This window comes from Pelophylax lessonae (assembly GCF_965119305.1).
Source record: "Pelophylax lessonae genome assembly, chromosome: 6".
NCBI lineage: Eukaryota > Metazoa > Chordata > Amphibia > Anura > Ranidae > Pelophylax > Pelophylax lessonae.
The window spans coordinates 324823313-324836666 of NC_138773.1; the positions used below are offsets into that span (position 1 = coordinate 324823313).

A 13354-nucleotide genomic window follows, 5' to 3' on the forward strand; every position below is an offset into this window, starting at 1 on the left:
CCCTAGGCAGGGGACCAGGCAACCCCACAGCCCCAGCGTCAGTGAAGGGGGGGTCAATGGGGGGCTAGATGGCCCACAGGGACCACCAGACCGATGAGGGGGGTGCCTAACAGGAAGGAGGGGAACCCAGGGGTCCAACTGTCTCATTGAGGGGCCCACGTCCACCCCAAAACCCTCCAGGGGGAGAGAGGGGGACAGTCACTTACCATACCAGAACCCAGCCGGGGAGAGGGGGACAGTCACTTACCATACCAGAACTGGAACAGAGAGATAGGAACTGACATTGTTCCCCTCTCTCTGTAACCCTGGAAAGCAGGAGCGGCGAGTATTCATCACTTCAAGTTCCGTCCCCTTGTTTACCTGGCCACCAGTGGCAAGAGAAGCAGCCAATCGGACTGATCTTGGTCTGATTGGCTGCATGGGGGGGGGGGGGGGTGGTAGGGTGGTAGAGGTTTGACCCCAAATCTCTCCAGAAGGAGGACCTGTCATGGCCCATGCTATCACAAGGGATGTTGTTCATCCCTTTTAATAGCAATAAAGTTTGTACAACAAAAATAAATAATAAAATAAAATAAAAAAAAGTGTAGAAAAAACAAAAAACTTTTATAAAAGAAAAAAAAGTAATAAAACAAAAATTTAAAGCACCCCCCGTCCCACCCTGCTTACGTGCAAATGCGAACGCATACGTTACCCCCGCACGCATATGTAATCGGTGATCGCACCACACACGTGAGGTATTGCCATGAACGTCAGAGCAAGAGAAATAATTCTATCACCAGACCTCCTGTGCAACTCTAAACTGGTAACCGGTAAAAGGCGTTTAGAGCGTCGCCTATGGAGAATTTTAAGCACCGTAGTTTGTAGACGCAATTTTAGCCACTTCTGGACCAGAAGGATTTGCCCCCTTAATGACCAGGCCATATTTTGTGCTATTCAGCACTGCGTTATTTTAACGGAAAATGCTGCGACGCTGTACCCAAATAAAATGTACGTCCTTTTTTCCCCACAAACAGAGCTTTCTTTTGGTGGTATTTGATCACCTGTGCGATTTTTACTTTTTGCGCTATAAACAAAAAAAGCGACAATTCTGAAAAAAAAAAAAAAAAAAAAACAATATTTTTCACATTCTGCTATATGACATTCCCCAAAAAAAAAAAAATGTAAAAATCAAAATTTAACATTTTAGGCCAATTTGTTTTCTGCAGAGTTGTATAAAGTACTCAAAACCCATACTTGAGTAAAAGTACAAGTGCTCGATCAAAAAGTGACTTGAGTAGAAGTGGAAGTGCTCGATCAAAAAGTGACTTGAGTAGAAGTAGTAAAGTATTAAACATTTTTTGTACTTTAGTATTGCAAGTAGTTTTTTAAATAAAATTGCTACTCAAGTACTGAAAGTAAAAGTACAAGTACTGTGTTATGTAGTTATTAAAGAAAGAAGTCAAAAGTTTGAACATCATATTGTTTTTCTATTATTATTAGAAATGCAGCTTTTATTTATACATACAGTAGCATTTATTTTCCTATGCACTGATAATACACATGTTTTGAGCTTCATGAAACCTCCATCTACTGTTCTGGCAGTGGTAATTTTTATAATAGTAACGAGTAACTATGCCGCACAAAATAAAAATATCGGAGTAGAAGTATTGAAATCATTGAAAAAATGTAGTGAAGTAAAAGTGGAAGTAGGAGAAAAAATTCTACTCTAGGAAAGTACAGATACCGCCTTTCCGTACTTAAGTACAGTAGCGAAGTAGTTCTACTTAGTTACTATACATCTCTGGTTTTCTGCTACATATATTTGGTTAAAAAAAAAAAAAAAATCGCAACAAGCGTATTTTGATTGGTTTGCACAAAAGTTATTGCGTCTACAAACTATGGGAAAGATTTATGCCATTTTTATTGTTTTTTTTTTGTTACTAGTAATGGCAGCGATCTGCGGTTTTTAGCGGGACTGCGACATTGCGGCGGACAGATCGGACCCCTGACTGACATTTTTGACACTTTTTGGGGGACCAGTGACATTACTACAGTAATCAGTGCTATAAATATGCACTGTTACTGTAATAATGACACTGGCAGGGAAGGGGTTAACACTGTGGGTGATCAAGGGGTTAAATGTGAGCCTAGGGGAGTGATTCTAACTGTGGGGGGGCGGGGCTTATGGAATGACCATAGAGACCTGTGTTCCTATATAGAAGGATCACAGGGGCTCTGTGATCATTCCAGAGAGAACGGCCGGCTGTGTTTACAACATCTGACCGTTCTTCTCTCTCAGCGGGGAGCGATCGCGGGTGTCAGAAGGCAATCGGAGCCGCCTGAACCGTGCATCGGAGTCCACGCTGCCAAGTGGGAGCGGGAGAGGCAGCGACGGCAGCGTGTGCTTGCCCCCTAGCTGCAGGCGCACGACTGATGTATACCTAACTGGGTTTGCGCAGGAGGGGCTACCTGCTGCAGTATAACTGTGGAGGGCGGTCCTTAAAGCGGAGTTCCACCCAAAAGTGGAACTTCCGCTTTAGGGAGTCCTGACCCCCTGACATGCCACATTTGGCATGTCATTTTTTTTGGGGGGAGCGGGTACCGAGTTTTGAGAGGTACCCGCTCCCACTTCCACTTGGAGCGCCGCGGCGCCCTGAACGGAAGTTCTCCTCTCCCCCTCCCTCCCTGCAATCTTCTGGGACACGTCAGAGGTCCCAGAAGATTGCCGGCCAATCACGGCGCGCAGCGCGACTCGCGCATGCACAGTGGGTACCCGGCTGTGAAGCCGCAAACTGTGACAGCCGGGTGCCCACAGCAGTGATGCCGGCGCCGAGGGAGAGGATCGAGGCTTCGGGCGCCGCATCGCTGGACCGTTGGACAGGTGAGTAAAGGGCTGGAACTCCGCTTTAAGTGGGTAAAGTGTGACATGTTGGGTATCTATTTACTCGATGTAACATCTCATTATACAAAAACACTGGGCTAACTCAGCCATAAATGATCGTAGATTTCTAAGGTGACCAGCTGGTACTAGTTTCTGTGGATTTCACTTGGATTTCTCAGAGGAAGCTCCTTGGTCACATATCCTTTTCTTGGCCCCTGAAACGCATTGGTCACCTTTTACCAACCTGTGGTCTAAATTTTCTCAGCAATAAACCATTAGAGACTTCTAAGGGAACCAACTGGTGCTAATTTTTTATTGATTTCACTTAGATTTCTCAGCAGGGGCTCCTGCTCCCTGCTTTGTGGTAGAGATGCCGAGTTTTGTATTCGGATTTTAGTCTAGCTACGCATTTCTACTTCTTCTTGGACTTTCAATGACCCCAAGGTGTCTCTCTCCAATGTCTATTAGTGATGTTCCTGAGGATTTTTCCGGCCCGCCGTCCATTCTCTCTATAGAGGGCCCCGCACATCTTCTGTATTTGCAGTGAGATGCAGAGGTGCTTTGTACCGTCACCAACGCATTGCGATATGGATGAAGCTGGCTATATACAGAGCCTTGAAAAAGTATTCACACCCCTTGAAATGTTGCACATTTTGTCATGTTACAATCAAAAACGTAAATGTATTTTATTGGGATTTTATGTGATAGACCGACACAAAGTGGCCATAATTGTGAAGTGGAAGGAAAATGATAAATGATACAAATAAATCTGTGAAAAGTGTGGCTGCATTTGTATTCACCCCCCCAGAGTCAATACTTTGTAGAACCGCCTTTCCCTGCAATTACAGCTGCAAGTCTTTTTGGGGATGTCTCTACCAGCTTTGCACATCTAGAGAGGACATTTCTGCCCATTCTTCTCTGCAGAATATCTCATCTCTGTCAGATTGGATGGAGAGCGTCTGTGAACAGCAATTTTCAAGCCTTGCCACAGATTCTCAATGTGATTTAGGTCTGGACTGTGACTGGGCCATTCTAACACATGAATATGCTTTGATGTAAACCATTCCATTGTAGCTCTGGCTGGATGTTTCGGGTCGTTGTCCTGCTGGACCTCCGCCCCAGTCTCAGGTCTTTTCTTCTAAGATTGCCCTGTATTTGGCTCCATCCATCTTCCCATCAACTCTGACCAGCTTCCCTGTCCCTGCTGAAGAAAAGCATCCCCACACCATGATGCTGCCACCACCATGTTTCACGGTGGGGATGGTGTGTTCAGGGTGATGTGCAGTGTTAGTTTTTCCCCACACATAGCGTTTTGCTTCTATTTTGGTCTCCTCTGAGCAGAGCTCCTTCTTCCACATGTTTGCTGTGTCCCCCACATGGCTTCTCCCAAACTGCAAACAGGACTTCTTATGTCTTTCTTCCACCAATGGCTTTCTTCTTCTCACTCTTCCATAAAGGGCAGATTTGTGGAGCGCACGACTAATAGTTGTCCTGTGGACAGATTCTCCCACCTGAGCTGTGGATCTCTGCAGCTCCTCCAGAGTTCCCATGGACCTCTTGGCTGCTTCTCTGATGAATGCTCTCCTTGCCCGGCCGGTCAGTTTAGGTGGACGGCCATGTCTTGGTAGGGGCCCGGCCGGTCAGTTTAGGTGGACGGCCATGTCTTGGTAGGGGCCCGGCCGGTCAGTTTAGGTGGACGGCCATGTCTTGGTAGGGGCCCGGCCGGTCAGTTTAGGTGGACGGCCATGTCTTGGTAGGGTTGCAGTTGTGCCATACTCTTTCCATTTTCCCATGATGGATTGAGCAGAGCTCCGTGAGATGGTCAAAGCTTGGGAGATTTCTTTATAGCCTAACCCTGCTTTACACTTCTCCACAACTTTATCCCTGACCTGTCTGCTGTGTTCCTTGGCCTTCATGATGCTGTTTGTTCACTAAGGTTCTCTAACAAACCTCTAAGGGCTTCACAGAACAGCAATATTTATACTGAGATTAAATGACACACAGGTGGACTCTATTTACTAATTAGGTGACTTTTGAAGGCAATTGGTTCCACTAGATTTTAGTTAGAGGTATCAGAGTAAGGGGGTGAATACAAATCCCCCCCCCCCCAGACACTTTTCACTGATTTATTATGTGTAAAAAATTTAGAATCCAATTCATAATTTTCCTTCCAATTTCCTTCCACATCACAATTATGCTCCACTTTGTGTTGGTCGCTCTATTTATTAGTTGGTTTTGATGGACTTGTGTCTTTTTTCAACCTAACTATGTAACATAAAATCCCAATAAAATACATTTACGTTTTTGGTTGTAACATGACAACATTTAGAAAATTTCAAGGGGTATGAATACTTTTTCAAGGCTCTGTATCTTTGCGTCAATGTCTCTTTTCTAAGCAGAAAGTCTTTCCTGGTGACAAATGTCACCCCGTGTCTGAAGCCCCCCCACCCCCGGACTCCCATCTCTGTCGGCTCAGAATCGCCCATCAGCGTTTTCTCTCTGGAAGTGCGAATGTGCGGCGTGGCCAGCAGGGGTCGCTCCATCTGTGTCTATCTCAACCAAGAGGGAATAATCACGCACAACAGTTACACAATGTATCAGGATTGATTTCCTGCAAACTTTTCTGGCCGCCGCGTGCATGAGAAGTTTTCACCGTAATTGACAAGTGCGAAGCTTCGGCAATCAGTCTGAGCGGAGTTCCTCCATCCGTACGCACGCCCGTCCCAAATAAAAGCTTTTCAATGACGGGATCCAAAACCTAACATCATAAATCTGATCATTCGCTATGATAGCGGCGTGAGAAGAGAAGATGGAAGGGGGGCGCTCGCCTGACATTGAAAATTCGAGTGTTGGAAATGGATACATTTGACATATGTCGCAGAATCGCATCCATCTCCCATTTCTGTAAGATTTGGGCATTTTTGCACCCATTGCCGTGCGTCTCAATCAGCTGAACTTCTGGGAATGCGCAGGATTTTGTGGAAGTCGGTAACGAGTGAAGATTGTTGGCTGCCGTTCACGGATCAGCACTGGTCGGTGCAATTACACTATATTGTCAAAAGTATTGGGACGACTGCCTTTACACACAGAAGCTGATTGCTTTCTCTGCAGGATTGTGACTCATTTTGCCCTCTCTAACTTTAGTAAATAAACCCCTGTATTACCAAAAGTATTGGGACGCCTGCCTTTACACACAATGAACTTTAATGGCATCCCAGTCTTAGTCCATAGGGTTCAATATTGAGTTGGCCCACCCTTTGCAGCTATAACAGCTTCAACTCTTCTGGGAAGGCTGTCCACAAGGTTTAGGAGGGTGTCTATGGGAATTTTTGACCATTCTTCCAGAAGCGCATTTGTAAAATCAGGCACTGATGTTGGACGAGAAGGCTTTGTTCGCAGTCTCTGCTCTAATTTATTCCAAAGGTGTTCTATTGGGTTTCAGCTCCCTCCATACTGTTTATATAGGATTAAGGTCTGGGGACTGGCTGGGCCACTCCATGACCATAATGCGCTTCTTCTTGAGCCACTCGCTTGTTGCCTTGGCGGTATGTTTTGCGTCATTGTCATGCTGGAAGACCCATCCATGACCCATCTTCAGTGTTCTGGCTGAGGGAAGAAGGTTCTCATCAAAGATTTTACAGTACATGGCCCCGAACATTGGCCTCTCAATGTGGCAAAGTTGGTCTGTACCTTTAGCAGAGAAACAGCCCCAAAGCATCATGCTTCTACCTGTGTGCTTGACTGTAGGGACGGTGGCTGCAGGGACGGTGACTGTAGGGACAGAGGCTGTAGGGACAGAGGCTGTAGGGAAGGTGACTGTAGGGACGGTGACTGTAGGGACGGTGACTGAGTAGGGACGGTGACTGTGTAGGGACGGTGACTGTGTAGGGACGGTGACTGTAGGGACGGTGACTGTGTAGGGAAGGTGACTGTAGGGACGGTGACTGTGTAGGGAAGGTGACTGTAGGGACGGTGACTGTAGGGACGGAGGCTGTAGGGAAGGTGACTGGAGGGAAGGTGACTGGAGGGAAGGGGACTGTAGAGGAGGTGACTGTAGGGACGGTGACTATAGGAAAGGTGACTGTAGGGACGGTGACTGTAGGGACAGTGACTGTAGGGACGGTGACTGTAGGGACGGTGACTGTAGAGATGGTGTTCTTAGGGTCATAGTCAGCATTTTTCTTCCTCCAAACACGACGAGTCAAGTTAATGCCAAAGAGCTCAATTTTGGTGTCATCTGACCACAGCACTTTCTCACAGTCCTTCTCTGAATCATTTAGATGTTCATTGGCATGACTGTTTTTGAGGAGGGAGACTTGCCGTGTTTGGAGGAAGTAAAATGCTGTCTATGACCCTAAGAACACCATCCCTACAGTCACCTTCCTTACACTCACTGACCCTACAGCCACCGTCCCTACAGTCACCGTCCCTACAGCCACCGTCCCTACAGTAACCTCCCCTACAGCCACCGTCCCTACAGCCACTGTCCCTACAGTCACCTCCCCTACAGCCACCCTCCCTACAGTCACCTCCCCTACAGCCACCCTCCCTACACTCACCGTCTCTACACTCACCGTCCCTACAGTCAGGCACAGAGGTGGAAACATGATGCTTTGTAGCCGTTTCTCTGATGAAGGTACAGGCCGACTTTGCTGCACTGAGGGACCAATGGGCGGGGCCATGTATTGTAAAATCTTGGATGAGAACCTTCTTCCCTCAGCCCGAACACTGAAGATGGGTCATGGATGGGTCTTCCAGAATGACAATGACCCAAAATAAGGCAACAAAGGAGTGGCTCAAGAAGAAGCACATTAAGGTCATGGAGTGGTCTAGTCAGTCTCCACACCTTAATCCTATAGAAAATTTATGGAGGGAATGAAACTTCGAGTTGCCAAGCGACAGCCAAGAAACCTTAAGGATTTAGAGAAGATCTGTAAAGAAGAGTGGACCAAAATCCATCCCGAGATGTGTGGAAGCCTGGTCACCAACTACAAGAAACGTCTGACCTCTGTGCTTCCAACAAGGGTTTCTCCACCAACTACTAAGTCATGTTTTCCTTGGGGATCAAATACTTATTTTACTCACTGAACTGCAACTCAATTTATAATATTTGTATCATTTTTCTGGATTTTTGGTTGATATTCTGTCTCTATCATATAAAATACACCTATGATAAACATTATAGACCTGCCATTTCTATGTAAGTGGGAAAACTTACCCAATCTGCAGGGATCAAATACTTATTTTCCCCCACTGTACATAGATCAAGCCTATATTTCTAGTCACTCAACGCATAAGCAATATGAGCTACAACTCCCCCACTCCTAACACATACCTTGATGTAATGCACCCCCTCTAAATGTTCATCCATTAACCAAGCCCACTCTTCCAGTCACCCAATTAATAGGCAACACCGAGCTACAACTCCGCCTACCCACATGGATGATATGCACCTCCTCCCCAAACCACACTCCTACTTGTTGCCATTTTATTTTACTGAATTTTAATAATAATTAGTTAAACTTGTAAACTATTATAATAAACCCATCACACCCATCACTGAGCTCCAATAGGGGATGTTGTAGCCTCGCAGCACTCTGCAGTATACTGCTGCCATAGTGACGTACCTGGCCAGGGTGCAGGGTGACCACGTGTGGGTGGGCATTGCAGAATGATGGGTAGCGGTTCTTGTTAGGATTCACCACATTAACTCTGCTGAAAATGCTGGACTCCTCATAGGGGATACGGGTGGGGTACAAGTGATCTGAGTCCTCAGGGGGAAAGAGGTGCCACTTTTTTCTGAAATACAAAGAAGGGAACGTGTGGTGGGTTTGGGTAAATTTTCTTTATTGCAGTCAACACTAAAATATAAAAAAAAGAAAAAAAACACGCTGCATATAAATATTGTGAATGTTTCTTTTCAGACAGCAGGTAAAACTTTCCGTATGTTCTATGCTTTAAACTACATACCTCAATAGCTCAAGATTAAATTTACACACAACTTAGAAGTAAGAAAAAGACTTCCGAATTTCCTTTCATTCTTTGTATTGCCGCCTGCCTTAAACTCTGCCTGGACACGGACTAATTTTGCCTGCCATCTGCCTGGACCTCTGCAAGGACACAGAATATTATTCCCTGCTGCCTGCTTGGATCTCTGCAATGACACTGACCATTCTTCCCTGTTGCCTGCCTGGACCTCTGCAAAGACATGGACTATTCTTACCTGCTGCCCACCTCAACCTCTGTCTGGAGATTTACTATTTTTGATAAACCCACCGCAAGATAAAAACCTGGTTGCGACTCCGCTCAGAGACTATATTAAACTATATTTAAAAAAAACAAAAAAACAAACACGTATGCCATAGTCCATGTATCAGTACAAATATACAAAATTGGTCTATAATATAATATATAATATAATATATTAAAAAAAAACAAAAAAAAAAACACAGACATACAGCAATAAAAATATTAGCCAAAAGATAAAAGAAATATGACCGTCACTATTTTTGCCAGCTGCCTGCCTCAACTTCTGCCTCGACATGGACCATTTCTGCCCACAGCCTGCCTCAATTTCTGCCTGGACACTAACTAATTTTGTCTGCCTCAAACTCTGTCTGGACACTGACTAATTTTGCATGCTGCCTGCCTTGACCTCTGCCTGGACACTGAATATTTTTGTCTGCTGCCTGCCTCAACTTCTGCGTAGACGTTGACTAATCTTGACTGCTGCCTGCCTCTAACTCTGTCTGGACACTGGCTAACTTTGCCTGCTGCCTGCCTTGACCTCTGCCTGGACACTGAATATTTTTGTCTGCTGCCTGCCTCAACTTCTGCCTAGACATTGACTAATCTTGACTGCTACCTGCCTCTAACTCTGTCTGGACACTGACTAATTTTGCATGCTGCCTGCCTTGACCTCTGCCTGGACACTGAATATTTTTGTCTGCTGCCTGCCTCAACTTCTGCGTAGACGTTGACTAATCTTGACTGCTGCCTGCCTCTAACTCTGTCTGGACACTGGCTAACTTTGCCTGCTGCCTGCCTTGACCTCTGCCTGGACACTGAATATTTTTGTCTGCTGCCTGCCTCAACTTCTGCCTAGACATTGACTAATCTTGACTGCTACCTGCCTCTAACTCTGTCTGGACACTGACTAATTTTGCCTGCTGCTTGCCTTGACCTCTGCCTGGACACTGAATATTTTTGTCTGCTGCCTGCCTCAACTTCTGCCTAGACATTGACTAATCTTGACTGCTGCCTGCCTCTAACTCTGTCTGGACACTGACTAATTTTGCCTGCTGCCTGCCTTGACCTCTGCCTGGACACTGAATATTTTTGTCTGCTGCCTGCCTCAACTTCTGCGTAGACGTTGACTAATCTTGACTGCTGCCTGCCTCTAACTCTGTCTGGACACTGGCTAACTTTGCCTGCTGCCTGCCTTGACCTCTGCCTGGACACTGAATATTTTTGTCTGCTGCCTGCCTCAACTTCTGCCTAGACATTGACTAATCTTGACTGCTACCTGCCTCTAACTCTGTCTGGACACTGACTAATTTTGCCTGCTGCTTGCCTTGACCTCTGCCTGGACACTGAATATTTTTGTCTGCTGCCTGCCTCAACTTCTGCCTAGACATTGACTAATCTTGACTGCTGCCTGCCTCTAACTCTGTCTGGACACTGACTAATTTTGCCTGCTGCTTGCCTTGACCTCTGCCTGGACACTGAATATTTTTGTCTGCTGCCTGCCTCAACTTCTGCCTAGACATTGACTAATCTTGACTGCTGCCTGCCTCTAACTCTGTCTGGACACTGACTAATTTTGCCTGCTGCCTGCCTTGACCTCTGCCTGGATACAGAATATTTTTGTCTGCTGCCTGCCTCAACTTCTGCCTAGACATTGACTTATCTTGACTGCTGCCTGCCTCTAACCCTGTCTGGACTCTGACTAATTTTGCCTGCTGCATGCCTTGACCTCTGCCAGGGCAGTGAATATTTTTTCCTGCTGCCTGAAGACTGGCTATTCTCCTCAGCTGCTTGCCTTGGCCTCTGTCCGGACATGGATAATGCCTCAACCTCCGCCTAAAACCTAACCAATCGCAGTGCTGTTAACCTATCTCCGCATTACAGCCGCCTCTTTTCCTGCTATACCACGATGGCCTGATTCTGAGGGATGTGACCTGGTGGCATCTTGCAATGTAGTCCAGGGGCCACTAGGGCCATGGTCCATCACTACTAGTGTGGAGGTCTGGCGAAGACCAAGGTGCCACATAAACTGTATGCCTCAGGTGAGCCCATGTCAGTTAGTTGTCAGTGTCCTTACTGGGGGGATGGGAGCAGTGGGGGGTATGCTGTGTTTTTGGACCCTGTAGACACTGCTGATTTCAAAAGCCGTGCCTGCCCAGGATGTATAGAACACACAGGGTAAATATAAAACAATTTAATAACAAGTCCTCCAGAGAGAAGGTAACACGTATCAAGAGTTCCAGCTAATAAGCCTTAACATTTCCCCCCCGACGCATTTCTGCAAGTTTCTATTAAAGACATTTAAGTCGCTCTTGTTTAATCAATTATTTTCCCATTAGTATTCCGACGCTGAACGTTTTGTGGAGGAAGAGCGGCGTGTGTGGCCTTTTTGCATCAATAAGCAGAGAATAAAATGATAATAGATGGATAAGTATTGTAAGCAGCATAGCCCCCCATCCCGGAGCCAGCAGAGGAGAGACGGGAGAGATCGATACAAAGGAAGATTTAATCTGTACAATCTGCCATCAGAGACTCAGAGAAGTCAGGGGGGCCGGGACCTGGAAACTTCACACAAAACTCAGAGGAAACATCAACATTCAATACGGAACATCTCAGCCAGAAGGGATTGACTTTTCTGCTTTTCCTAAGAGAAGCTCAGGAGGGGAAAATGTTTTGCAAAGTTTTGGGTCTCCACCAAGAAATGAAACGCATTCTGACAGTTTCTAATGATCGCCCGTTTTCCACTGACTTCCATCAGATCACTGGTATTGGTGGTGGACATGGAGGGGCATGCAGAGGCTGCACCAATCTGGTGGCCCTTTGAGCTGCTGGCACCAAGCAGATCCTTTGAGTTCTGTAAGTTGAGAGGTGGAGCCTCCATGGATCAGACTTGTTTTTCCTGCACATCCCACAGATGTCCAATTGGATTGAGACCTGGAGAATTTGGAGTCCAAGTCAGCACCTCAAACTCTTTGTTGTGTTTCTCTGAATCTGAATTAATCAGACCAGGCCACCTTCTCCCATGGCTCCGTGGTCCAGTTCTGATGCCAACTGTAGGTGCTTTTGGCTGTGGACAAGGGTCAGCATGAGCACCCAAACTGGTCTGAGGCTACGCAGCCCCATACACAACAAACTGCAATGCTCTGTGTCTTCTGGCACCTTTCAATCAGAACCAGCATTCACTTTTCTGGCAATTTGAGCTCCAGTAGCTCTTCTATTGGATCGGAAAACACAGGCCGCTGGTATATGCACAGGCAGGGCCGGTGCTTTCACTAGGCAAAATAGGCAGCCGCCTAGGGCGCATTGCCACCTGGGGGCGCAGCCAGGAGTCGGCACTCTCTCTCCATCATGAATGATTATTGTGAGCTGAGGGGAGAGGTGGCGGTAGGGGGGAAGAAGGAACAGAGAAAGATGCCAGGTGTCTTGAGCAGTGGTAGAACTATCAGGCCCTGGCTTTCCACCACTGTTGGAGGGGCCCCAAGAGGCAGGAATGGAGCCCACCAGAGTGCTGCCTGCATGATGATCCTCTTCAGCTGTAGCTGAACGGCCTTAACCCCGGGCAGGAAGTGACTCTCTGCACTGAGCTGGTGGGCAGCCGTTTATTTCCCTGGGTTGGTATTAAGCAGGGAGCGGAGGAGAGCTGAACCTGAGCCGGAGCTCGGCACTGGAGGGCAGAACCTTTACTGGAGCAGAAGAGACGAGGCACCAGAATGGTCTGAGGAGGTTGGTGATGAAGGACATGCGGAGCTCTCTGACTGCTGCTTTTCCCTCCACCAGGAGCCGGTTGGAGCTGTGGTGAGCACTGTGGTCCAGGAGAGGAGCGTCCTGGGAGAAGGAATCAGCAGGATCACTGTGAAGGAGGGCAGAGTGCGGGCCACTCTCTTCATACCGCCCAGTTAGTGTCCCCAGAACAGGGGATTGGGGTCCCTGGGTGTTACATGGAGCATCCCTGGTATGAAAGGGAATCGGGGTCACCAGGTGTGCCATGAAGAATTGAGGTCCCTGGGTGTGCCATGGGGGATTGGGGTCCCGAAGTGTGACACGGAAGAACATCATGGTCCTCAGGTGTGACATGGAGGAACATCAGGGTCCCCAACTGTGACATGGAAAAACATCAGGGTCTGACATAGAGGAACATTGGGGTCACTGAGTATGACAGCATGACATGGAGGAACACGGGGGTCCCTGGGTGTGACATGGAGGAACATCAGGGTCAGTGGGTATGACAGCATGACATGGAGGAATATT

General features: G+C 47.0%; 1 protein-coding gene across 3 annotated transcripts in view; it reads right to left on the reverse strand.

Moving 5' to 3' along the window:
• The window catches only part of HSPBAP1 (HSPB1 associated protein 1), a 123478-nt gene that overhangs the window by 50576 nt on the left and 59548 nt on the right, over positions 1-13354 (reverse strand). For all 3 annotated transcript variants that reach the window (XM_082262199.1, XM_082262197.1, XM_082262198.1), the window contains exon 5: positions 8488-8659. In XM_082262199.1, coding sequence (XP_082118325.1) covers positions 8488-8659 — 172 coding nt within the window. The remainder of the gene's footprint in view (positions 1-8487; positions 8660-13354) is intronic.